This window comes from Pezoporus wallicus, unplaced genomic scaffold (genome assembly GCF_028554395.1).
Source record: "Pezoporus wallicus isolate ANWC-B61680 ecotype Strahan unplaced genomic scaffold, APGP_CSIRO_Pwel_v1 contig_3710, whole genome shotgun sequence".
NCBI lineage: Eukaryota > Metazoa > Chordata > Aves > Psittaciformes > Psittacidae > Pezoporus > Pezoporus wallicus.
The window spans coordinates 4203073-4229760 of NW_026640315.1; the positions used below are offsets into that span (position 1 = coordinate 4203073).

General features: G+C 51.2%; 1 protein-coding gene and 1 long non-coding RNA gene across 2 annotated transcripts; one reads left to right on the plus strand and one right to left on the minus strand.

Moving 5' to 3' along the window:
• Positions 1-136: 136 nt before the first annotated feature.
• On the minus strand, positions 137-13316 carry FAM20A (FAM20A golgi associated secretory pathway pseudokinase). Its single transcript, XM_057418534.1, is given in 13 exon segments — positions 137-812; positions 3547-3606; positions 3686-3767; positions 3914-4023; positions 4322-4502; positions 4750-4865; positions 6228-6320; positions 7146-7224; positions 7668-7718; positions 8158-8342; positions 12301-12822; positions 12824-12956; positions 12959-13316. Coding segments are annotated over 13 exon segments (2235 nt in total). The 3' UTR covers positions 137-547.
• A 4429-nt stretch (positions 13317-17745) lies between these two features.
• LOC130604173 (uncharacterized) lies at positions 17746-25881 on the plus strand. Its single transcript, XR_008973389.1, has 3 exons — positions 17746-17848; positions 25329-25561; positions 25680-25881. It is a non-coding gene; the product is annotated as an uncharacterized LOC130604173 (long non-coding RNA).
• The last annotated feature ends 807 nt before the right edge of the window (positions 25882-26688 follow it).

The following is a 26688-nucleotide window of genomic DNA, read 5'->3' on the forward strand; positions in this document are numbered from 1 at the left end:
AGGCCTGATGGTAAGAACTGTGCAGATGTTCTTCAGTCCGAGCATGCTGGATCGATACCTTACCTTGTCTCACAGGCACTGCCTGTGTGAAGTAAGATTGCTCTTAAATACAGTCTTGATTATGCAACAGACTTAATAAGAGGAGAATGTTCTTGGCATCTTTATTCAAGCCTCATCCTTGGTTCTCATTTGTGTCCTTCACCAGCAACCAAGCAGGTTGGGCAAAACAACGGCCGTGTGTTCCCCACCCTCCCAAGGGCACGAGCAGCTCCAGAACGGATCATCCCTGCTTTCCCACCATAGAGCTGGTGCACAGGGCATGAAGATCTGCTGCAGTCAGACCACAACTTACCAACACACAGGCCAAGCACAGCAGCTTTGGTCGAGCACCCAGCGCAGGAGCCCAGTGTGATTCCTGATCATCTTCTGAAGGGTTTCTCCCCTCTCAGTCTCCACAAGGGTTTGTAGATTGAAACCACCAGCTCTTCAAGCTTCCCACTTGCCTTGCAGGGGTTTTCCCTGCCTCCGAGCACGAGTTCCAGGCTGTTTAAGTGGTCAGCTTCACTCTGTCAGATGCAGGAGCCTCGGGCTGCGTGGTATCATTGGCCACCACCTTGGCTTCCCCGTAGGTGTCTATGCATTTCCTCACAGCTCTCAGGATGAGCTGTAACCGTCGGTCCAAAGCCAAGAGATGGGGCTCGGTGAGGACGGGAGCCAGGCGATCCTGCAGCAGGGATTCCCGCATCACGTCGCTGAGCCGGTACTCGGGCTCGGCCAGGAGCTGCAGCCGCAGTAACGTCGTCCTCTTGATTCTGGAAGAAATGAGACATCTTAATGCAAGATCCTAATGCAGCATCCGAGCAAGAACCTGCTTCCTGTGCCCCTTGGGAGAAGGGGAAGGAGGGAGGGCAGAGGTGGGTGAAGGTACTTAACAAAGAACTTTGGAACTGGATGATCTTAATGTTCTTTCCAACCCAAACCATTCTATGATTCTATGAAAAGCTTTCCCTTTATAAAAGCAATGAAAACTTGTGCAGAAACTTCTGCTTCTTCCTGTTTTTCCAGCCTGTGGAGTGTTCGTTCTGCAGGTCCCTGTCATCGGAGGGTGGATCATGATAGAAGCTCTGGGTAAAGGGTGTTTTCACTCCGAGTCAGCGCTGACCCAGTTCCCTACATCCCTGCAGGGTGGTGCCATGTTCCCAGGGATGATATTTATGGGGTGAGGGCAGGTAAAACATGAAGGAGGAAACAAATCTCCTGTCAAAACTGAGTGAAAAGAGGGGATATTTCCTGGCACTGATTTAGCTGTGCCTTTTCACCTTCAGCACCACTGAGATTTAAACATTGTTTCCCCTTGACAGAAAGTGGGATGGGAAACCATAACCTTGGAACACTTCTGGGCATGAAACAAAGCATTCTGAAACCATTTATTTAACCCTCAGCAAAAGTGTTTTGACTTCAGCATCTCCGAGACTGAAACTAATGAGTGGTTTTAATTATTGCTTTTTAAATTCTGGAAACAAAGTCATCTGTGTTTGTGGAGCTGTTCCAGTTTAGCTGAGCCAGAGTTTTCAGATGGAAGAAGGTGTAATGAGAAATGTACTAACCAGCTCCAGCATTTACCTTGTGTGCCTGTTATTTACCCAGGGCATCAACTGGGAGCAGTGCTCTGCAGCTATAACAGGATGTGCTACCAGGGAAAAGGCTTCTTGCTGCTGCCATTCCTGGCTGAGCAGTCTCTGGATTACACTTGGAAGTGCTCTAGAGGTGCTTGCCCTTGGTCTTTGGTCAGTGATGCCTGTTGCTAAGGATGCAGTGAGGCTTTAAACCACAGCTGGAGCCAGAGGATGCTCTGCACAGAGCAGATGTGAACCGCAGCCTCTGTGCGCTCCCCTTCCAGGCAAAGGCTGACCGAGGAGCCACTGTGGGTAAACACCAGCTGTGTTTGCTCTGCTCCGAGCAGGAACAGGACTCAGAGGTGGAGAACGGGATGGTCTGACCCCGTGGAGAATGGCTGATTTCATGATGTAATGGTTACACAAGGAGCAGGCAGGACAGGGGGAGGAGGGGAGATGGAAACGTCTGCCACAGGGCAGCTGTAACCCTGCTGTTGTACCCCACTGTGGGAGATCTGACCCACAGCCTTCCAGGGACTTCATCAGCCAAGAAGAAGCTGGTTTGGGTCTATCTGTGCGTTGCTGAGGGTTTTGACCCTTGCAGGATAAGGACCATCTCTTACAGCAGGGCCATATTGGTGCCATTTGCTGTGCTCGGAGCCATGCTGGTAGAGGAGAGCAGCAGCACTCAGTGTGTGGCACCAGGGCTGGTGTGGGAGCTGTGAAAGGGGAGCTAAAGATACCAGATTGGACCTGCTGGAAGCAAGACTTGGAGAAGAGCTCAGCTTGGAATGAGACAAATGTGTTTAACAGGGAAGCGAGCGGCCTCTTGTTCAGCATCCCAGTGGCTTCAGCGGTCCCTCTTGGCTCTGCTCAGGTGTACCTGGCCTGACCAGCTCGTTTGGTCAGGGCAGGCTGAAATCTGCAGCCTCTGTGCTGACTCAAACCTTTCCACTTCCTTTCCCAGTGTTTTTGGATGTTCCCCCGCTCCAAATGGATTGGCTGTTGTGGGAAATGAGGTTATGAGCTGCTTTTCCGTTGTTCTTGGCTGTAGCTGGCTTATTACAAGGTGCGACTTGCAGGTCTTACCACTGCCTTTTAGGAGGAGAACTGAATTAAGAGCTTGTGGGAGATGGATGTGGAAGAATAGGTTCTGCCCTGTGGATACAACTGTATGCAGGCCAAATTAAGAGGCAGAGTAAATCTAAACTGCACAATATAGGAGGTGAAGAGAAGGATTCACTACAATTATAAATGAAAAGACCCACTGGGTGCAAGTAACAGTTAAAACCAGATCCAGTAATAGAAGTGTATGAGGAGAGTGCAGTTAACGTTACCCTGAGGCTGAGATGGAGCAAGGAAATGGGTTAGCATCTCCTAAAGAGAAACCAGAGGTTAGAGCAGCTTTTTCTGTCTCTTAAATCATCAGCTGAAAGTTAAATCTGTGTGAATTAATAGAATGGGAAGGTAGGATCCAAAGAGTAAAATGAATGAGCCCCTTAATGCCATGGGAAGAAGAAACCTGGTTTACTGTAATAAGGTTCTAGCAGGCTTTTGCTGAGGCTCATGTCAGACAAATGAGGCTGACAGCATCGCCATGAGGTGCTAGTGGGCACTTGTGGGAGGGTTTGAGCCAATGGACAGTGTCTGTTGGTCTACAAGTGAAAGCTTTTACACTTGCAAGGCATTTTACCTTCAATGGGAGAGTATCCCGGAAGGATAATTGTGCAACATTAATACTCTGAGACAGAAGCTTGATCGCTGAGGGAGAATTAGTGATTTCCATGTGCAGGTGTTGGGCTGGATTAGCAGGGGTCTTCCCCATGCTGCTGAATGGCGCCAGGCCTGGGTGGCTTCCAGCACTAAGCACTACCAGCCCATTACAGGGAACGTCAATGAGTCCGGGAAGGAGGATGGGGCTGGCACTTACATGCAACACTGGGAGAGCGGCGCCAGGATGGAGGTTTCGTCATGGGAATGCCGCCCGAACCTGGGGATGGAGCAGAGAGCATGGAGCTGCAGCACCTGCCCAGCACCTTCCCCTGCCCCATGTCCTGCCCCTGCCTCACCCTCTGGCGTTGTCCAGATGCAGGAGGAAGCCATCGTCCCCAAACTTGGTGAACATCTCGTAGTGGTGGCGGTCCATGTTCCCTGGTAAAGAGGAACAGAGATTCCCTTGCATGTGATTAACTATCCTATGTTTCCTTTCAGAGCTGCATAAATAGGTGTTGCTGGAAGGAAGGGAAAGAGGAAGGAAGGAAGGGTGGGAGAGAGGGTTGTTTCCCCCTTCACCCTACCTATTAGGAAGTCAAATATGGCCATGTCGACGATGTTAAGCAGCCGGTTGCCATTGCTGTAGGGGTAGATCTCCCTCACTGTGTTGCAGTAGAGCGGATTCACTTCCCACCTGCAGCAGATGGGAGAGATGCACTCAGTGCTTGCTGCTGCTGTGTCCCAACAGCACCTCAAAGCTGGTTTCCCATGCAGAGATGGGACTTGAATCTCCCTCCTTGTGCACACAGGAGACTGGAAGTCAAACCCAGTCAATAGCCAGTGCTATTAGACTAATTATAGGGTAATGTCTCAACCTTGGCCTTTCTCTGCCTGGACATACAGTTTCTGTCTCTCTGTTTGTGTCCATACCCTGCTCATTCTCCCTCCCTCTTCAATGCAGATACAGGAAGCAGCATCATTTACCCACTTACTCCTCTTTTCCATCAAATGAGTAGGACCGGATCCATGGGTTTGGGATGGAGAGCCGTGGTGCCAGGTTGAGGGACGGCAGGAAGGCAGAGAGGGACCCTTCCAGGAGGTGAGGGTTCCCACACACAGCATACTCCGTCTTACACATATACGGGCACTTGGCAAAGAAGCACACGTTGCTGGCTGGGAGAAGAAGAGAAGGAACAGGGAAAGGAGCTATGATCCTGCAAGGAAGCTGGACTGACCTCTTCCGCATTGAGTGATGGGGCACCCTGTGCAGAGCCTCAGCACCCTCACAGGGAAGAGCTTCTGGCCAAGAGCTCATCTCAATCTCCCTTCTCAGGTTAAAGCCATGCCCCTTGTCCTGTCCCTGCAGGCCCTTGTCAAACCATGCCTAACCCCATCTCATGGCAGCCAAGTGCTCACCTACCTGGTGAGACGAAGAAGACGCTCTGCAGGATCTCGTTCTTGGTGACCTCCAGGATCTCCTTGGTGACATTGATCAACCTCCCAACCGTGGGTGGCACCCTCCGGAAATCCAGGATCCTGCTCGAAAGGGACATCACTGCACAGCGTGTGGGATGGCAGATGCTGTCCTTGTCCTTTCCATCGGTAAACCAGAGCTCTTTTGATCACTGCACCCACATGGGTGTTGTTTTGTCCTCCCAGATTCGTTCTAACAAGTAGCCAGGATCATTTTAGCCTCTGGACCAAAATGCAGCTGAGTTTGGATTTTGGTATTTTAACAGCTGCTGCCTGGAACAATCGGGATGTTCTCCAGGATTCATGTCTTTATCCCTTAACCAGCTTCTCCCATCCCCTGCACACAAGTGGGTTCCTTCGGGAGCTAGAGCAGCCCTTCAGGCCCTTCTACAATGATGGGTTTGGCATGAAGATGTATTGACCCTGGTACAGCAGGAGGTGAGGAGGCATCGCCCCACTCAGAGCCTCTCATACCCAGCTTATTCGTCTTAAATGTTCTTTAAACCCCAGGGCCTGGGGCAAAAGCTGCTGTTGATGGCTGAGTCAGTACCACGGGGTGAACTGGCTCACGCTGTGCTTTGCTCCTTGGGTAATGCCCTCTGCTTCTGAGAACTGGGCACAAAACAGGATTTAGCCTGTTCCTTATTGAGCAATGTTTAAAGGAGAAAAATAGAATCCTTTGCTTTCATCTGCCATCTTTCAGCTCTGAAAACCACAAAGCACTTGAGGAAAGCAGCCCGGCCTCATTTTTTCTACTGGTGGAGCTGGGATGCAGAGAAGGAAGCTGACGGTGGTGTAAGGGCAGAGATGGGAAGGGAACTCAGCTCTCTTCATTCCTGTACTCAGAGTGTGAGCTACGGGACTTACAGTCCTGCTTATCATATAGATTGGGTGTGGGAACTGAGACCCTCTCCACCGTCATCACTGGGGTCACTTGCCCTTGATGTTCAATACTCATTCCATTGAGGGCTGTCGCCCTCCTCTTCTAATAAGGGCATTTTGGATTATATTAGACACAAAGCGTGCTGGAAGAGGTGCCAGGTTAATCACTCATTAGCTGAGGGCTTCAAACAGCATCACTGCTGTTTATCTCGATCCAAAACACGCTTTGACTGCTGATGGAGCTTGTGCTCCATCACCAGGAGGGCATCCAGGCTGTGCCCAGAACTCACCTGTGCACTTCAACGCATGTGCAGTGGGTGGCTGAATACCTGACCTTTTCTCAACCTGGGCTTCACCTGCCAGCCAGAGTTGTAGTGCAGTGACCACGGCAAAGCTGGGCTTCAGCTGCGAGCCAGAGCCACCCGCATCGGCTCCCAGAAGGGTGCTGCAAAGCAGTTGCTTGGCTGATGCTGAGCAGCTCTGCAGGGCTCGGCACGGCTCTTCTCGTGCCATAGCTACCTATGGGCAGAGGCAGGTCCTTACCTGTCCAGGTGGAAGGCAGCGATCTCTGCATTGTGCCGCTGGAAGTCAACGAAGTAGAAGAAGTCCTCGGGGGTCTCTTCCTCACGTTTCTGCCTGGGAGAGAGCCAGGGCCTTACCCAACCAAGCACAGGGTGGGTAGGGACCAGCACAGGGAGCCTGGGCACAGCAGGGTGGCTCAAGGACAGCGCATCTGGTACCCAGACCAGCCCCTGCCCCGGGCAGGGACCCCTTCCACTAGAGCAGCTTGCTCCAAGCCCCTGTGTCCAACCTGGCCTCGAACACTGCCAGGGATGGGGCAGCCACAGCTTGTGCCCTGTCTCAGTGCTGGTGGGTGACGGAGGCAGAAGGGCTGTCTGGGGGCTTTAGAACAATTTGTGGCTGTTTAGACCCACGTAGCAGCACTGGGCAGAGGTGGATGGAAACCAGTGGGAGAGGAGCTGGCTGCTTTCTGGATGAGCAAAGCACCCCGGTGCTGTGCACAGAGAGCAAAGTGAGGGGGGATAACTGTGAAGAGCCTCAAGGGACTATAGATGAGAGCAGAAGCAATTGAAATCTCCTGTGTGAAGTGACCGGGACTGATAGCTGTTTCTTGGGAATACTCTGGGGAATCCAAGGACAAACAAGGTGAAAGCTGGGAAAGAGGGAGAAATGAGCAGTCCCTAATGGCAAAGCTCACAGGATAACAAGCGTCCCAAGGCCCTTTGCTGTCTGGTATCTGCTAATAGAGTAATCTCCAGCATCAACAGGCAGTGTGTTTATCCCTACCTGTGGCTGGGACGCTGGGAGCAGCCAGTAATAGTTAAACCCTTTCAGCTGTCGAGGTAGGAAGTGCAGGGGAGGGAAGATGCAGTGGGGCTGGCCTTGCTGAGGATGCTACACAGGGCAGAGGGCTCAGTGGGGCACTGCTGTGTGCCTTACCTCATGGGCTTGAACATGGCCTTCCCAAAATCCTGGAACCTGAGCACTAGCTTCAGGTGCACGCCGCTGGGCTTCACGACTTGGGGAGGAAACGGGGTGTTAGTGCCTGGAAAGCCTCCACGGTGAAGCACCGATTGCACACTGGCGCGATCAGCATCCCACCCCGGTGAGAGCATCCCATTGCTCCTTCCACATCCTCCCTCTGCTCCTCCTGGTGTTTTTCCTCTCTTCTTCTCCTCCCCTGTGCCACAGAGGAGGTTTCCCTCCAGCACTTTTCCCAACACCCATTTGTTAAGTTCTCCTGGGGACGTTTTCCTTCCCCCGATAGAGCCAGTGCCACAGTGGTGTCCTGGCACCCACATCCCATCCTCACTGGGGTAGTGGGGTTTAACTGGAGGGAGAAGGGTCTGGAATTGCTCGGCTTTACATTTCCCTTGCTAATTTAGGGTGGAGGATATGGACTGGGATCAGCTGCAGTGATGGCATGCGAGGGGAGGGCAGGACCTGAAGGATCACACTCACTCTGGCTGCAGTCGCAGGCTCCCAGCAGTGCTTTCTCATCCTGGCTGTAGTCTGCAAGGGCAGGAGGAGAGGTGAGACACACAGCGAGGGGTGCAGTCCCCTTTGGGGGGGCTGAGGCAGCCTGTGGGGACTGAGCAGCCAGGCAACGGGTCCCTGGCATGGCTGGCACCAAAAGATGCTGTGTGAAGCTCCACAGCATCATGTGCTTTCATGTTGCAAGGTAAGGATGCAAAACTGCACAGCACAAAACCTGCAGGGATGCTGGCACAGGGTTGAGGGCTTGGTGCAGAAATGACCTGTGGGGCCCCATCCCCATGCAGTTCCCAGTGGCCCCATAGAACCCCAGCCTGGTTTGTGTTGGAAGGGACCTTAAGGCTCATCCAGTTCCAACCCCTGCCACAGGCAGGAGCACCTTCCACTACAGCAGCTTGCTCCAAGCCCTATCCAGCCCGGCCTTGAACACTTCCCATCCGGTCCCCATGGCATTTACCAGCACTGATAGTGGTGAACTCTTGCATGTCCCGGAGCAGCCTGGTGACGGCGGGGCTGGAGCGCGGGTAGAGCCCATCCCGGCTGATTCCCAGGTGGAACTGGAGCCAGCTGGCCTCTGGCCGCAGCGGCAGCGGGGCTGATGGAGAGGTTAGGTTGAGTTCCTCCCTGTAGAGCTTGTGTCTCCTGTAAGAGAGTGGTTATAGGGTGAGGATGAGGATGGAGCCCCTCACTGCTGTGAGTCCAGAGGCTGCTGAGGGGGCACAAGGGCTCTGGGTGCTACCCGACGGGAAACTGAGGCAGGGAGTGACTGACTGAGATTGTGCTGCCTCCTTGCCTCTGCAAAGCCCTGGGAGAGCAGCATCAAGCAGGAACACAAGAGGCTCTATTGTCCTCTCCTTTCCCCATCAGAACTGACAGGAAAACAATCACTAAGAGCCACAAACTGCCTCTGTGAGCAGATTGACAGCACTCGGTCCAGTGAGCAGGGATGCGATGAGGCCATCCAGCAGTGTCCTGCCCATCATCTCTTAAAATGAAGGTTGAACCCTGCCCTTTCTCAGCAGGTAGAGCCAAAGGGGCCTCCCAGGTTCAATAATAACCCCAAAGTGTCTCCCCACTTGACCAGCATTGAGACCCCCATGGCAGGGACCCACACTTTGCTAAGCTGCAGTTGAAAGGTCACTTGTTCCAGCCGGCAGAGGACAGAGCTTTAGCTTCTCATTAACAGCGGCCGAGCCACGTACAGAGCAGCCGGTCCTGATAACGGGCAAACACAGTTCAGTTTGTACTGAGAGTGCCAAGATAGATCCATGAGGGAAAACAGGAGCTGGATAACGAGTGGGGCATTAACCAAGGCTGGGATGGAGTGACCGAGAGAGGGAGGTGCCATGAGCCTCGCTAGACCCAGTCTGGACCCTTAGCAGAGCACAAAGATTGAAGAGAGACTTTTCTATGCCTGCCTTTTCCCCTAATTTTTCCATTTTTTATTCCTATTGTTCATATTTTTTCCTATTTTTCCTATATTTTCCTAATTGTTTCCAAATTTTTTATGCAAAAGGGGGATGAGGAAAGCTTTTCAAGCATGGTGTGACATGGGAGCAGTGCTGGCAGGGTGTCTTCTGGGATGGCTGCCTAACTTGGAGCAGTGGCTGCAGCAAGTGGGTGCTGACCATGCACTAAGGAATGCCTGGCCAAGGAGCTGATGGCTGTAAAGGGCTCATGGATGTTGCTGTGGCTTCCCTCCTCAGACCAGCAGAAAAACAATGGGTTTTGGATGGTTTTCCTTTTCCATCATCCTTTCCCATCCAAGCAAGTTAAACAGTGTGGTTAGTCCGGCCTAACCATGAGCAATGGATGAACACACCTGGGAGTGATGGACACGTTTCAGTAGCATCCTGGGAGAAAGCTTGGAAGTGGAGAGATGTGGCAGAGCTATAGGTCAGGGCAGCACATTCCCTCTCCCTCCGTGTTTGCCTTTCAGGTGGACCAGGTCAGCCGCAATGCAAAGTCCATGTGTGTGCGGTCAGAGGAAGGGTCGTTGGAGCACATCTCTCTGTCCTGCCTCTCTTGGGCTATCTGCAAAGGAGGCAGAAGCTCCCGAAGGTGGGAACAGGGCATGGGACATGCTGAGACTTGCTGTTGGTCTGGCTGGCAGGCTGTGCACAAGGATGCTATCAGCTCTGGTGGATGTGCCTTGACCTTCCAGCCTGCTCCAGGTCTCTCCTGGTTGAGGCACAACCTTACCCCCCCACCATGGCCAGGGACACAAAAGCCACAATGTCATTTATACGAATGACTCAGGATTTTCCCTAGGGAAGCTGCCCAAATATTTTACCATATTTGCTCTCCTGCCTCCCATCCACACAGGCTGTGCCCCCCCGGGCAGGCAGTGAGCAATACATTAGTGAAGGGGGAAAACATGCAGTGATTGTGCAAGGGGAGGCAGCTCCCAGCCCCTGCAGGGCCAGCAAGCCCCTTCCCAGCCTTTAAACCCAAAATACAGCTCCCTCTGCCTCCCACTTTCCTAAAGGATTCCTGGAATATTTCCCTGTAGGAACAGATCTCTGCACAAGACACAATATAAAACCCGGATTCATTTCTACCCTGCTATAAATAGCCCCGGGGTTGCCCTAGCTCTGCTCAGTCAGCTCGATGTGGGGCACGGCATGGGGTGATGCTGGTCACTGGTGTCCACTCGCCTCCAGTACCAAGCCAGTTACAGAGTTTGGGGTTTTGAAGCGGCTCCTTCAAGGATAAAAATAAGCTCTGGAGTTTCTAAGGGTGTTTTTTTTGGTTCTGAAGAGGTGTGGATGGTTTTTCTGCTGTTTCCTTCCTGCATCCCCATCGGGCTCTCCAGCTGGTTCTGCATCCTGCAGTGATTCCTGGTTCTAATTGAAGTGCTTGGGAAAAGCACGGTGATGGGCAGCAGCCAGGACATGGAGAGCACTGTGGAGGCAGGACAAGTGCTGCCATGCTGCCCTGGCTGTGGGTATCCATAGGCCATACCCTGGGTCCATTCAGTGGGTTGGCAGAGAGTCCCCATCCAGCTGATGTCTGTCCATGGAAATGAAGACAGGCACACTGTGCTGTAGGTATAGGGTTAAACCATAGCTTGTTCCACTCCACAGGAGCATCCCACTACTCTGAAAGCTGCTTTGCCACCAGCCAGACCTATAAGTAAGTGATGCAGAAACGTGCCATCACCCAGCCAAGGTGAGGAGAGGACGGACCGGACACCAGCTCTGCACCTCTTCCATTGGGCCGTGGATGCAGCCACACCTTGGTGAGACTCAGTGTGGACTTTGTTCCCGCAGCACTACCTTCAGTCCTCAACAACAGCAGCAAACCTATGGATTGGGAAAAAGGCACGTATTCCAAGTCCCACGGAGAATGCTGCCCTTCGCTCTTGGCAATTATAGGGATGGCTCAGTCACATCGGAAAGGATGTGGGCTCTGCGGTGCTTCTGGTGGGGCAGAAATTCCTCCATGCCCACAGCAAGTTAATGGTCTTAGAACACACATCAGCCCTGGCAAATGCTGCCTCATTATAGCTTCGATTTGCAGTGCCCATGGCAGAATAGGTTGGGTGTCACCTCGGCCTGTGCGTGTTCTCCAAAGGCTTTACCCACTTATGAGCATCATAGGTTTAATTTTAGAGTGGCTGAGGGGTAATCAATGCTTCTGTCTCCCTTCTCCTCCCTAGAGGTGCAAAGTGAAGCCAATCAAGGGCAAACGGCATCACCGCTTTCCTCCTGACCACATCATAACCAAACCTCAGAGCAAAAGGCAGCGTGCAGCCATAGCTTTGTCATAAGCAGCAGGTTTAGACAGCACAGTTGGGGAATGCAGCCTTCTCACCAGCCAGGCTGCTCCCCAGGCAAGGCTGGTGTGCAGGTAATGTCAGCGCTGCTGCAAGTGCTCAGCACTGGGTGCTCAGGGCTTCTGGAAGTGCTGAGGAAGCCATCAAGCACATGCCATGAGCTTCTTCAGTTCAAATCCCCCTTTCCCACTGGGCTTTTGCTTGGGAAACATCCATCTTGCCACCTGAATCCTGATGTCTTTGGGAGGCACAGCTCCACTCTGAGAATCATCATCATAGAATCCCAGACTGGTTTGGGTTAGAAGGGACCTTAAAGCTCATCCAGCTCCAACTGCCTGCCACGGGCAGGGACACCTTCCACTAGAGCAGGTTGCTCCAAGCCCCTGTGTCCAACCTGTCCTGCGAGATGCTTCAGCACTGCACAGCCTTGGCCAGCCCAGGGGGTGCTTAAGGATGGGTGTCTGGGAGAGCTGCCCAGAAAGGGGGTGCCCGGGGGCTATCTGTGCAGGGGGTACCCGAAAGGGATGCAAGGAGAGAGGGTGCCCCAGAGATGCCCATACAGGGGGTACCTGTGCAGGGGGTGCCCAGGCAGTACTCATGAGGGAGTGCCCAAGAGATGCCCGTGCAGGGGGTGTCCGGAAAGGGATGCCTGGGAGCTGCCTGCACAGAGGGTGCCCACGCAAGGGGTGCCCAGGAGATGCCCATACACGGGATGACCGAGAAGATGCTCATTACAGGGGGTGACCGGGAAGGGGGTACCCAGGAGATGCCCACAGAGGGGGTGCCCGCGCAGGGTCGCGGCTCGGCCGCGTCGGGACGCACCTGTTCCAGCGAGCCGCCTTCCGCCGGTAGTAGCGCAGGGCTTCGCGGGCGCCCAGCAGCGGCTCCGCGGGGCCCGGCGGGGCGGCGGCGCGGTACAGCGGGTGTGCGAAGAGGCGGCGCAGCGCGGAGGCGGCGCGGGCGCGGGGCGGCGGCTGCGGGGCGGCGGCGGGGGGCTCTGGGTGGCGGCGGCGGCACGGGCAGCCCGGGGCTCCCGCACTCAGCTCCCGCCGCGCCCGCGGCCAGAGGTGGAAGTAGAGATCGGCCGCCAGCAGCGCCCCGAGCAGCAGCAGCACCGCCGGGCGATCCCGGCGCGGCCCCGGCATGGCCGGTGCGGGGAGCCGCGGGCACGGACAGCGCCGGGTGCGGGAGCTGCCGCCGCCGCCGCCGCCTCCCGGGGCAGGGCGCACGGGGGAGCTCGAGCGGCGGAGCCGGGGGGTGCGGGCACCTCGGGGCGGGGACCGGGCAGGGCGCTCGGGGCCCGGGGCGGGGGATCGGGGACTGGGGACGGCGTGGAGGGAGCGGGTCCGGGTCTGGCTCCGGGAGAGGTTGCGCGGGGACCGACCGAGCAGCCCCGGACTCTGCCGCCCGCCCCTCCGCAGCATCCGGAGCACCCGGAGCCGCCCCGGTCTCCCCCCGCCTGCCCTCGGTCCTTCGGGGTTTCTCCCGAAGATGGAGAGTGCCCCCCCCCCCCCGATAAAGCCTGTAGCCGGGGCTTTGAGGCCGGTGCTGCGGGGGTCTGGGGGCTGTGTTAGGGTCAGTGTATGGGGATGGGGTGAGTGAGCACCTCCGGGTGCCTGGGCAGGGCTTGCGGCCGTTCCGCGCTGCTTCCTGGCGCACGGATCAGCCTTGGCTTTTATTTTCTTAATTCCTAAACAAACGAGTTGAGGAAACTCCTCCCTGCAGTTTGCTGGGAGAGGCTCGGCCGCGGGGATGTGCTGGGGCTGGGACCCATCCAGCTCAGCGTGGAGAGCACAGCGAGCGGCAGGTTGAGGAGCACCGTGCCAAGGGAGGGACATGGAAGAGAAACTGGCTGTAAACAAAGGGAACGTGACGAGACTGGGCTGGTGCTGGCGCTCTGCTGAGGGGAGGACAGAAAACAAGCTGCAGAAGGAGGGGAAAGTCAATGGTGTTTTCATATGGCTGGAGCAGAGCTCAGTTTTGCTGCAAGGGGAGGCTCTGGGAAGTGCTGGGTTGGGGGGGTTGGGGTATACAAACAGGCATCAGAGGAGCTGTTGGCCAAGCATCCATCCCAGAGCCTGTGGTGCTCCTATTGCCGGGGAGAGAAAGTGGTCCCCTGGGCTGGCCTGGGTGGTAGCATCAGTCCCCTCTGTCTCTTGCTCTTTGAAAGACAGGGTCTAGTTAATGCTCTCATTTAGAAATGCAGTTTCAAAATTGCTCTGTCTTTTGATACTTAAAGAGTTTGGGTTCAGGTTTGGGGGGGGTGGGGGTTGCTCTGACCTTTCTTCCTGTAATACCAACTTTTACGTATTTTCCATGGTGTGTCAGAAAAATCATAAGGAGAAACAGCAGCTTCTGCAGGTGGGTGAGGGCTGGTGGGAGCAAATGATGCTCTGCTTCTCGAAAGCATCAAGTGATGCTTTGAGCAACCTGGTCTAGTGGAAGGTGTCACTGTCCATGGCAAGGGGATTGGAATGCGATGAGCTTTAAGGTCCCTTCCAACACAGACTATGATTCTGCGCAGGGGCACTGGCTGTGCCCATGTTTCTGTGCTCTTTGGGAACAGAACTGATATAATGATTACATTTGGATTCCTTTATGTACTGAACCACACATGAAGTAGCAAGAAGGAAAATTTGGGGGTCCTGCCTGTATTGGCAAGGCCCTGGGGGGCACTGGGCAGGCAGGGGCTCTGCTCAGAGGCTAGGGTCTGCAGGATGGGAAGGGCTCCCACCAGCCTAAGAGCTGGTCCTCCTGATACTGAAGGAGAAAAGAAGCTTTTAGGACATAAAACTGGATGGAACAAGGGGAATAATGTTTGGCAGCAATCTGGCCACATTGCTTAGGAGAGAGCAAAGAGGTGTTGTGCTGCAGCAGCACTCTCTGCATGGGGAACCTGGGGTCTTCAGCCCTTCCATAGGCAAGAGGTCTCTTCCCCAAAGCAGCACCACCATGAGCCCAACACTAAGTAATGGCCTGGGGCTAATGATAGGATTCTTCCTTTATTTTAATTCAGTAAAAGATGGGATGGCCCATCTGAAAATAAACTCTGTAATTCACCAAACCCAAATGAAGCACCAGGAAGAAATGCAGCTCCGCATCTGTCATCCCTCTGATGGACACTCACTGCCTCTCCTTAGACTTGAAGAACATCATTGGGCAAACGCTCCATCAAAAACTGGCTCATACTCAATTCCCTCCTAATCCTCCCAGCCCTGTTTCCCTGTTGCTAATCTCACCCAGAAGCCATTAAATCTTTCCTGGTTTGCAGGGCTAATTCTGAGCGAATGCATCAGGAGCCAAGCAGCAGCTGGGCAGGAGTCTCTGTGTTATTTGTGTGCTCCACAGGAGGATTGTTCTGCTTTTAATGAGACTAATTAAAAAGAAACAGAAATATAAGTCAATCCCATTAATCTGTAACAGATTGAAGCGCTCTGGTCCTTCCCAAAGCATTAGGGACTGCCAGCTGGAATGCAAAGCCATTCTGCTCACTGTTATGTAGAGCATCTCAGTGATGCTCCCATAGTGCCAGCACTATGGCTTTGCCCAGTGCCACTTCCATGCTCAGTCATAGCTTGGAATCCCATGGGAGCAGGGCGGGAATCCCCCATCTCCATCCCACACTCATCCCTCAGCATGTTGTCGTGTTCCAGTTCCTTGGTTCATTGCTCTTGCAGCCAGGCTGTGCACTGGTCCATGGGCTGGAAGGTGAAGACCAATCCCCCCTCCATGAGTCTCAAGAGGAGCAGGATGGGGGAATGCATTCCTAAAATTAACCTGCACAATCTGCCTCGACAGGACACCACCAGCTAAAGCGGAATCAAGTTCTCATTTGGAATTACCATGGGATAATTGTCCTCATTTACTATTTAAAGATGGAAAAAAAAAAAAGCTCCTTCTTCCAGACAACTGCAGCAGAGAAATGTTCAGGAGTAGATGATGTCCCCAAACATATCATTAAAGCTTTAAATAAATGCATGATGACATCTCCTGCTAAGGAAGACTTCCTCTGTGTTTCAGATAGGAACCAGGCAGGTCATTCTCAAAGTCACCTTTTAATAACCAAAAGAGATTCCTTTTGTTTTTCCGGACACGTTACTTTAAATATTTGGGGATGTAATTTGGATCCTTTCACACGTTATTGATTTAAATATCATCTTCCTTAGAGACGTCTCGTACTTGCCAAAAGGTAAATGCCTCTGTCTGCTGCTTCTTGTCTTCTTTACTCAGCTTGAAATGCTACGGAACTGAATCAGTCCCACCCTGCAGATTGTGTTTGTAAGAGGGAGAAGAGATGAGAGCTATCCCTTTCTCACTCTCCCATTAATTACAGGGATTAAATGCCAAAGCAGCTACGCAGCGTTATAAAGAATATAAAGATATGAATTGGAGGAGCCAAGCTGTGTCTGAGCACATTGTGGTGTGGGCATGCTCAGCTCCAGCTCCAACTTCTTCCTCTTTACACACTGGAGCCAGCAGCAGCCGTTGTTTTAAGGAGACAGGGATGTGATGGGGACAGGGAGATCATGGTGCATTTGAGAGAGGCGTTTGTTCCACTCATGGAGGTGCTCAATAAAGATGATTCCGCTTTGTATTCCTGGTAAGGAGGGAGAAAACCACAAGGAGCTAGGGATGCGTTAGCACAGAGCTGTAAATAGAGGCAAAGCTGCAGCTTGGACCCTCCCAGGGGAAAACCAGGATGATTCCAGCTCTTCTGGAATTCATGTTTGGGTTCATGTCCGAAGTCTTTGCTGTTTCCTTGACCCTGTGATGCAGAGGGTTTTGGCTGCTTCCACAGCCGGGGCTCAATGGGCTGTCCCTGTGTGCTTGGCTGCTCCCTCCCATCCTCCATGAGACTTCGAATGCCAATCCCAGCTGGAGCCCCTCTGGAGCTGGCCACCTCCACTGCCCTCCTCTCGCACTCCCTGCTACCCATAATGTGATATGGAAGATGCAGCTGCTTGCTTGGGCTCCTGCATTACAGCAGACGCTCAATGGTTGTATCTGACCCAGGCTTTTGGCAAGGGATAGCCCCAGATAGAGCACAGGTGTGCTGGACACTTCATACAGGGCTCAGGGAGGTGCCCAAGACCCTCGTGGGGTTTCATCCTCCCTTTCCACTTTGCTGCCAGGGCCAAGTGCCCTCTCCCTGCCTGGCTGCTGGATCTGAAGCCCCTGGCTGGCAGCATCCAATGGGAATTCTCCTGCCTGTGGAGCAGCAGATCTCCCCTTTGCCAGCTGCAAAGCATTCAGCAGTGCAGGCAGGGATGCAGGCAGGGATGTGAGCAGGGTGATGGGCGGGGGTGACAGTGGATGTGAGATGGGCAGGGGTGCAGGCAGGGGTGATGGGCAGCACATGGGCTGGGGGGCGGAGCCACCGTCAGGGGGTGGAGCCTCACATAGTTGGCGTGGTCAGGATGGGCCAATCAGGGGCAGTGCTGCCTATAAAAGCTGTGCCTGGGAGCAGTGGGTCATGGTAGTGGTAGGTGTTTGTGGTCTTTGAGGTGTATGTCCCAGCATGGATGCAGCCTCCTGCCCTTGAAATGATGGGTTTGTTTCCCAGGGAAGGTGGTACCTCATGTGGGGAGCTTGGTTGGGTCCTTTCTGCCTGAACCCCCCAGCTCTGGGGGGTTTGAATTCACCCTGGTTGTGTAAAATCGCTCCCTGCTCCCTGCTGTGATGGTTCAGTGAGAGAAGCATTTGTTGTTGCTCTGGGCTGTTGCTCTTCCTCAGCTTGTAATTAAAAGGGAGATATTTGGGTTAAATGCTTAAATTAAGAACACATTTTTGTTAGCTAACAACACAGAGAAAAGCCCCGGAGAACCTGATAGAGCAATCAGTGCCTCTCCACTTGCATTGGAGATGTTTCTTTGAGAGAGGAAGCCTGTTCACTCCAGAGCATGTTTTTGCTACAAAAATGAATTATAGGGTATAAAAGGAAGCCTTTAGAAGCATACAAAGTGGAAATGAGTTCTGAAGCTGCAGGGCAGGTAAGGCAGAAGGTGAGATGTGCCCCATCCAACCCACAGGCAGCTCCCATCAGCCCATGGTTTTGGATTCCTCCTCCCATCTACCTCACCTGGCTGCTTTTCAAGGCTCATCCTCTTGGCCTCAGCAGGCTCCCAGCTGCTCTGGGCTCAGGAGGCTGGGTGGTTCCTATCCTACTTGGCAATCAGCTTTTGCACTGCTAAGCACAAACAAGATGAAACCACCTTCAGGGTCCAAGAGAGTGGCTGGTGTGTGCTGGAGCTGTCTCCTAACCCTAACCCTTACCCTTGCCCTTGCCTGGTGCATGAGGTCTGAGAAGGCTCCATCTGCACTCCCATCTGAAGCCCAGCTGATGGACATCAACCCTTGGAGCCCAAACCAGGTCTGTAACAAGAAAGGTGATGGTGGCCTGCACACAGCCCAGTGCATGGGCAGAGTTGCTTGTTCTTACTGCTGCCTGCACATCCCCTGCAGCGCGGTGGCATGGGACTGTTTGTCTTGGATGTGCTGGGATGGACTAGAAAACAGCACTGACCTCTTGAGCAACGTGGGGGGGGGAGTGGGGGTTTGGCCGTGTGGCCATTGGCTCCGCTTTCACTGAGTTTATGGGATCTGATTTCCAAGATAGTAAAAGCAAAGCAATCCTCTCCTCGCTGCCTGGTGCTGCCTTTGCCAAGGAGGAAGGGGACGGCGGGTCTGTGTCATTAGAGGTTAAATAACAGCAAATCACGTTCGGTGCGTGCAGGCGCTGCTGGGCTGCGTGCGCGCATTCCTTAATCAGGGCTTGGTTTGTTGGATTACTTTTATTGGCAGTTAACTGTGTAATGGTCTCGGTGGAACATCTGGTCCATGATTTGAAAGGAATATTCTTCAACCCTTGCTGAGTGCAATTATTTTTGGATACAAGTGGAGGCTTTAGAGCCATTAAGAAGATAAAATGCAGATTGTTTCAGAGGCTTCCCCCCCCCCTATTTTAATGGCTTTCAAAGAGAGGAACTTTGATTATTTTTTGTCTATTGTTAGCAATTGAAACCGAGCAGAAGGGCTGGGGAGAGGCACAGATGTTCCCTATGCTGTTGACTGGGACAGGCACCCAAACCCATGGCAGAGGGTTTGAACCTCTCTCCATAACGTTTCCCAAGTCTTGGAATAGCTCATCTGCCCAGCAGGTTCTTGGTAAAACCACTGAGGGCTGGTGTGGGATTCCCGAGGGAATAATTTAAAAGCCTGTCACTGGATGGGATGAAGGTTGTTTACAAAACAGAGGAACTAAAGGGCTTTGTGCTCTCTTCTGTTGATGGGAAATCACAGATGGATCCCAAGCCTCTGACTCCCAGCCTAGCAGCAGTTCATGCAGCCCACAAACAGTCAGACTCTGGTTTTTGGGCATGGGGATGCTGGGATTGCAACTGGGACACTTTCATCCTCAGGAATATATCCTCTCAAAACCCCAGCCCCAAACCCACATTAAATTATCAGTGGATAACAAGTTCTATCTCAGGAGTGAAATGTGGTTTGTATATTATGGCCCTCTATGGAGGAGGCTGGCTGACTCCTCCTCGTCTGCAAGAGGAGTACAATCTTGGCTGCTGTTTGCTATTACGACTGCAGGCAGACAGGCTGTGAAATTATGGCTGGTTTTTAGTAGGAAGATAAAGTGGAACTGTTAAACTGGGTAAGGATGGATGCTTTTAGTTTATCCCAGGGATATAGTGTTATAGGCAAGACTGTGGGTTTGGGAAGGAGTTTGGATGGCATTGGAAGTGCCAAGGGATCAGTCTTGGGGTGAAGGAGAGACTTTGGCTTTGTGTGTTTTCAGGTGAAAAGGGGGAGAGGGAGGAAAGTGATGGAGGAGGTGGCAGCTCCTCAACCCCTCCCTGAAAGCTTGAGAATAAAAGGAATGAAAACCAGCCACAACCTCAGGGTTTTGGGCACTTTTCCTGTGGTCCATTGCTGGGGGCATCCCTGCCAAGGCAATGGCTGTGTCACAGCAAGGTGCAAGTAAGGACAGGAGAACCTCCAGAATGCTTCAGCCCTCAGCTGTGGTTGCAGAGGCAGAATGGGGAGCAGAGCTGAAGCCCTCAAACTTGGGTTTGAAGTCAACCATGCATTTGTTTGGGTTGCGACTTAGTGATGGGTTTTAAAAGGAAAGCCTGTGCTTAATAATAGCAATAATAGTAGTAGTGATAATAGTAGTAATCATAGAAACAATAAGAGTAATAACAATAATGGTAGTAATAACAACAACAACAGTAACAATAATAATAATACCCCAGTGTTTCATTCCAAAACCTCTATATCCCTTTATGTTTTCAAAATACCCTTGTGTTTCAAAGCTGAAAAGGAAAGAAAAGGAAAGGGAGAGAACTCCTCAACCCCAAACAGGTTTTCAGTATTGTTTATACTGAGGGGAGGGGGGAAGCCCTTGCAACTTCAATCCCCAATGAAAGTCTTCATTAAGAAGCATCAGTAGATTGGGATGTTGAAAAACAAACAGCAGAGCAGCAGTCTGTTGCTTCCCACTAGGTAAGGATGCTGTATTGCACAATGTCAGCTGGGGGGAAGACCCTTCCTCTTCCCAGGCCCCAACTCTGCTCAGCTTTTCCTGAGGTTCTTTTGTCCCCCTTTATTTTGTATTTGTTTTTCCCCTTCTAACCACATCAATCTCTGCTGCTCACTGGGGTCATCTCTGTGGCTGGCCACCGGGAATGGGCTATTTGGCAATAACTCTTCAGGGCAAGCTCTTGGTGGACAAAACATTGGGCAATGAAAGTAATGATTTTGGAGCTCAGTGCTTATGGAGGGAGCTGTGCCACAGGAATTTGTTAAACAGCTTATTCTGCAATAAATACAATATAAATAAATGGAGGAGCCAGGAGGGACCTCGAAAGGACAACAGCTCCATTCCTAATGCTGCCAGAATAGATGGGTCTACTGAATCTGGGTGATTGACGCCAAGATTGATTGTCTGCAGGCTCCTCTGGCTCTCTTGCCATCAAACCAGCTTGAACTATTTGGGTCTCAGCTGCTTGTCACCTTTGCCTCCTGTTTTCCCACTTTATTGGAAGTCAACAGGAATGCTGTGGGGTTTATTTTCTTTATTCCAATAGGATGTAAAATAAGGAGAATCAGTGATTCTCCTGCACTGAGCCTGTGGGGTTTGCCTGGGAGGAGCATGTGTCTGTCTTCAGCACAACCCAGTGTTCAGATCAAATTAAGATGGGGTTACGGCACTGGGACTTGTAGCTTCAAATGGCTCTGTATAAAATGCCTCCAGCATTTCAAACATGGGGTCTTGAGCCACCAGGATGATCATTGACTTCATCTGCTTTAGGGGTTAGTTACAGCTGGTTCATTCCTGCACTGGGGGGGATGCGGAAGGCTCACTGTCTTACTGGAGAACCAGCAATGAGATGTTTTCTGAAGCAAGAAGATAATGAGGGTAGTTTTAACGAGGCTCAGAAGGAGGGGTTCCTGGTGAGGAGAACGTTCAGCTGTTATTGCCTTGGCTTCCTCATTAACCCTTAGTCACCACCAGTAGGTGAGCAGCAGGGTAGGGAATGCTGTGTGGAGCAGGATGTGAGTTTGCTGTCTGAAGGGAAAAGGTTGGTTTGGAGAATAGGATGAATGCAGAAGTACCTGGACTGCTTACAACTGCTCTGGAGGTGCTGGTGGTTAATCCTTGATTACTACACGGTGTATTTAGCTGAGATTTGGGGCAATATTAATCGCTTTCAGCTATGCCTATTGCTGCTTCTGCACTGCATCCCAGCAGTGTGTGTGCTGCAACGAAAACCTGGATAACAGGGGTGCAGCCTCAGGGCCTGAGAAGGTCAGTTCTGTCCTAGGACCTCCAAGAGTGAAAAGCATCTTTTACCTTGCTTCTCTCTATATTTTCAAGCCTCTGTGGTCCATGGGAAAGGGCACAGGTAGAGTTCTCCACCCAAGCACAGCGTGCTTGATGGAGAAAGCCTTGGAAAGAGGTGATGCCAATTTTGGCACAAGTTCCTGCAACAGAAATAGGTCTTTCTGAGCACACACTTAAACCTTAGTAAATTATATCTCAAGTTAAGCTATTTATTAAGGTGTCGCAGGGAAATTTCAGGCTAGCTATGTACCTCACCACAGGAGATAGGCTGGAAATAACAGTGATTTGGAAAGAACATGGATTTGAGTCTTAGGGCCCGTGGTGAAAGTCAAAGCACAATGAATTATTCCGCTTAACAATTGATGTTCACACATGGATTCAGCAGGAGCCAGGGTATTTCTATTGCATCATGCTTTCCCGGTGAGCTACCAGGCATAACACAAGAGTTCGTGTGGGGGTTTTGTGCTTGTTCTTGGGGTGTTCATTTCTGCCTTTGTTACTCATCCAGAGGCAAATGCCACTGAAATGGACTTGTTCATCTGCGGTGTGCTATAAGCAGAGGGATTTCTTCCTGCCTTAAGTAATGAGTCTTCTGTCATGTTGGGAAGCAAAAGCTTGTGGAGAATGATGGGCAGAGCATCACTGCTGGGAGAGGGCCAGTTTGGGCTCAGAGGGATGAAGGACCTCCCCTTTATATGGGTGCTGCTCTTACACCAAGATTACCTCCCCATGCTCTTTCCTGTGCTCCAAATTCACTCAAGAAAGTGGGATTCTTTGGTTCCTCGTTCCCCTCCACCATCTCTCTGCTCCCATGAGAGGTGTTCTAGGTCACATTGATGCTTGCTTGGTGGAGCTGGCTGGAGTTTAGCACAGTTTCTGTAGTACACAGTGATGTAGAGGTCAGTGAAACCTCAGCAGATCAATGCATGATTCTCCTGGCCTGAGTGTGAAAGTATTTCTTATTGCATTTCTTAGTGCAGGGCAGAGGTGCTCGGCTCAGCTGGTTTTCTGCCTTTCAGTACCAACAGCTATGGTTCTGGAGGGAGACTTAGCAAGATACAAAGAAGTCTGCCACACACAGGAAGATTTTCCTCCTCTTCCCAGTCTTGTATTTAATCTACAATAAGTAATTAATACCAGGGTCTCTTTAGAATATGAACAAATCACAAACTGAGAAAGAAGGAGCTGTGAGATGACTGAATAACCATTTTATGTATCTCTGCCGCTAATTACACACACAGAGGCACTTGTAAGTACTGAGCTTTAGAGAAAGAGTTGAACTATATTTAAACTAATAAACATCCATTGTAACCAGCAGAATCATGTGGATTTAGCAGCAGAAAACCTTGAATTTGGTCTTGTCCTTTCTGTTTTGCAGTGGAGCACTTGGTCATTGTGTTTAAGTCATGTGCTAGGGATGCCGTCCCACGTGGGAGGCAGGAGCTCAGTCAGAAGTTGTGTATTGATGTGATGTGATTTTTACTCCTGGGGTGGGAATTGCGGTTGTGCAGCAGCTTTGGCTTTGCTGAACTTGATCTCTGATGACATGGAAAGGTTTCTTTTTGGGTAGGTTCTGAGGCTGATCATGAGCCTCATGGGAACTGCAGCTCAGGTTTCCTGCCATATAAGCGTGAGTTGATGGTGTTAACATGGGTGAGCTGTGGCTCCTGGGCTGGTGCCATCCTCAGCATCACCTGTTGCCCAGGTTGGTGTCCATCTGGTCTTTCCATGGACCAGCTCCTGTCTCAGCCCAGTGGAGGTTCTGACTGGCTGTAAGCATTTTAAAGAGCTGAGCTTGGCAGCAGAGTTAATCTGCCTTGTTGCCTCAGAGATAAGTTATAGAGGAAACCAGCTGATGTGCAAAGAAATGTTGAATAGCTGGAAGTGATGACCTTATCTGACATATCTGGAAGGAGCTGGAAGTGATGACCTTATCCAGCAGATCTGGGGGCTACAAGAGGTGTTTTTTCTCCTCCTCCACCCTGGCATTGCATTGCATTGCCTGGATGGGGCCTCTCACACTTTCCAAAACGAGATTTTCAGTGCTTTTTCACTGCGCAGAACATGAACATTTAGTTCACACACCCAAAGCGAGATCAAAATGCCAAGTTTGCCCCTTGGCTGTGGTGTGGGTGCCCTGTTGGCTCCAACTCACACTCAGAAAGCTGTTTAAAACATCTGGGAACCAAATGGCTGAAAGAACAGCAAGAGAAAAGCCTCAATTTTAGTTGTGATTGGAATCTTGTGTAACTCTTCCTGGTTACCCACCTTTCTTCCCAGACCTCAGCTCACTGTTAGGGGGGTTTTGGGGATGTGCAGAAGGCAGCTTGGAGAGCCTGTGCACTCCTTTCCTCTATTTGTTGTGTAGGACATCCACAGGAAAACTGTTAAGTGTCTGTTGACAGAAAAAGGTCGACAATGACTGCATATTTACTCCACACTCAATTTCTGCCCATCTTCCCCACCACTTTATTTCAGCGCAAAGAACAAATAACTATGTGCAGTGATTGCAGCTATTGCTGCGTTATGTAGTGATTCATGACATGCAGATTACAGGGCAATAATTATAGCTGGGGCTGCTGTCATTTTACTAGATCCCTAAGTACCAGGCCTTCTAAGTGCTGGGGTTTTTTGCTCATATGGCAATGTTTAGCTTTAGCTGGAAGCACAGTTAACTGGGGGAATCACAAATGCAAAATCTCCTTGAAAATAAGGTGACAATTGACGTTCTTTGGACTGAGCTTCTCCCATTGTATTCTGGATGTTATTCTGAGAGCTGGCACAGGCTCTGAAGGGCATTAGCAATGCAGAAATAGCACTGGGTTTGGCCACATCCACATTGTGGGTTAGAAGCCTGTTGGTATTTAGGTGATGGTGGAGAGGAAGGGCTGAAGATGGCTGGAGTGGGAGGCTGGGGATTCCTTCATCTTTGCTCACCATGAGATCTCACATCAGCAGGCTATCTGTTCTTATTGAATACTCTAAAGTTGCAGTGCAGAAAGGTGCATTAAGAAATAATTCTATATGCTTATCCAAGGGGAATTTGGGCCTGAGGCTTGGCATGGCCAGCCCAGGGAATGGCTACTTGGGCAGTAGAGATGGGAGCTGGCTGGTTGGGAGGGTTACTTGTCAAGACCTGAGAACTGGCTCCGTGGTGCTGCCGGAATGGATTTCTAATTATAGTTAATTGCAGGGTTGATGCTCTCTGGATTTAGTCTGATACAAGCCGAACGATTTCCTGTTGTTCAGCGCTTTACAGACACATAGCCAGAGGCACCGAGATGGACGTGTTCTCTGAAGCATCCAGCTGGGCAAATACTCACTCTTCCCTTTCCTTCCTGTGCACGAGCCTCAGTGGAGCAGAACACCCGACTGCATCCTTGTTCTGTGGTTTTGGGTGATGTTAACACTGTGCTATATTAAACAGAGGTCCCTAAACTGAGTGAAATGGTTGAGTTTAGTGAAGCTGAGGGAGGAGCAGTGGCCTGGCCACACTGAGCCCTGGTCTTCTGCAGTCCCCAAAAGCACAGCACCTTTCTCTGCGCAGCCTTGCTGCCGTGTTGCTGCCAGCACTTTGCAGCAGACGCTTGGGAAAGCTTGTCACGGATACACTTGCTGAAAAATGGGAGCCAAAGCATCTTAATTGTGTTCCCTGCAATGGGACTCGGTGCACGAAGCAGTTAAGCATTTCCACAGTGCTTTTAAAGTCAAATATTGCTATGAACTGGTTTTTATTCTAAGTGATTGAATTCATACTTTAAAGCTCATTTTAATGTCCCCTAGTGGGGACATTAAAAGCATACTTCATGTAGTCGGCACAGTAGTAACACTCTGCTGTCAAAGATCCCAAGGTTATAGAAGAGGAGCCAGGTACTGGCTACACAATGAGAAGCAGATCTCAAACAGAGAAATGGTCACAGTTAAACAAAGAAGAAAAGCATCAGCTTCTTGGGAGGAATAAGGTGAGTTTGACTCAAATGTGATTTCCTGTTAGACCTTGGATTTCACACGAGCCAGGATCCAGAATGATGGTTCCACAGCCTTGAAGAGGTTTCAGACATGCAGTATTATTCTCTAGGAAGCAGCATCCCCCTCTCTCCCAAGCACCCTTTGCAAATTGACTCCACAGCCCTCAAAACCTGGAGCTGACGCCAAGCATTTCAATCTTATCAAAAGTAAACTAGGAGCACAAATGTACATTAAAATTGACTTTAAAGTTATGGCAGTGTTAACACTGTAAATACCACTGTAAGTGTATTATGTGACTTTGGGTCCACTCAGCGCTTTTCATCGGATGCTGCTGCTGTAAGCCATGTTGGTCATGTTTCTTTTCAGATGTCCACAGGAAATTACATGGAGAAAAAGCTCTGCTTTGGGAAAAGCCCAAAGGAAAACCAATAAACAAGAAGGAGCAGATTCCCCCCGGAAGTCTTTCTGGCAGGGTGCATTTCAGTGGGGTGGGAGCCTGGGAAGATGCTCACCATGACTGCTGGGGCCTCCAGAGGCAAGAATGTGGTGCCAGATGGGTGGCATTTGCTGACATTGATGGTCCAGCTCATTTTCTGAGTGTTGTCTAAGAAAGCTCTGGGAAGGAAAATGGGATTAAAATTGGTTTGTGAGGATAGGGAAGGAGTTAAGGAGCTACCTTCATGGGAATGGCCCTGGCAGGAGGGACGGATGGATCTGGGCTAGCCCTTGGCTGTGGGCAAAGGCTGGTGTGTCACTCATTGCAAATAGTTCTGAATTATCCAGCCTCCATCCCTGTTCTGTACTGGATGAAACATTTTGGCTTGTGGTGGAGAGCTCATAGGAGGTGCCTTAATGGCTGCTTCTGATATTAAAATCAATGAGTCCCAAAATTGCTACCCAAACTGAGAAAACCAGCCTTGTAGCTGGCATTTACTGCCTAAAGATGTACTGGAGCATGTTTAAGCACAGACTCTGCATTATCAGACCTTTGGAGATTACTCCTAGCTTCTTTCCTCTGTTAAATATAGCTTGGCTCTGCTGCCTTTCACAGGAATAAAACTTGCTATTACTTCTAGGAATCATCCATTAAGTATGTTTAAAATGTTGTTCAGCCACGTGTCTGCACTGTTGTGTAATCCACAGAGCATTCCCTGTGCACGATCATCATTTCCTGGCTGGTTTATGTAGGAAATAACCTTCACTGCTTCACCACTTTGTATGTCTTTTAACAGACCTCAGCATGTGGCAGGTTCTCTTACCTTGAGCTATGGAGTTTTGCCCTTGGCTTGGAAGCATGGAGTGGAGTGGACATGGCCATGGACGAGGTGGTCCAGGTCAGAGAGAGGGAGATGGTCTCACCTGGTGGTTTCTCTGGCTTGAGGTGC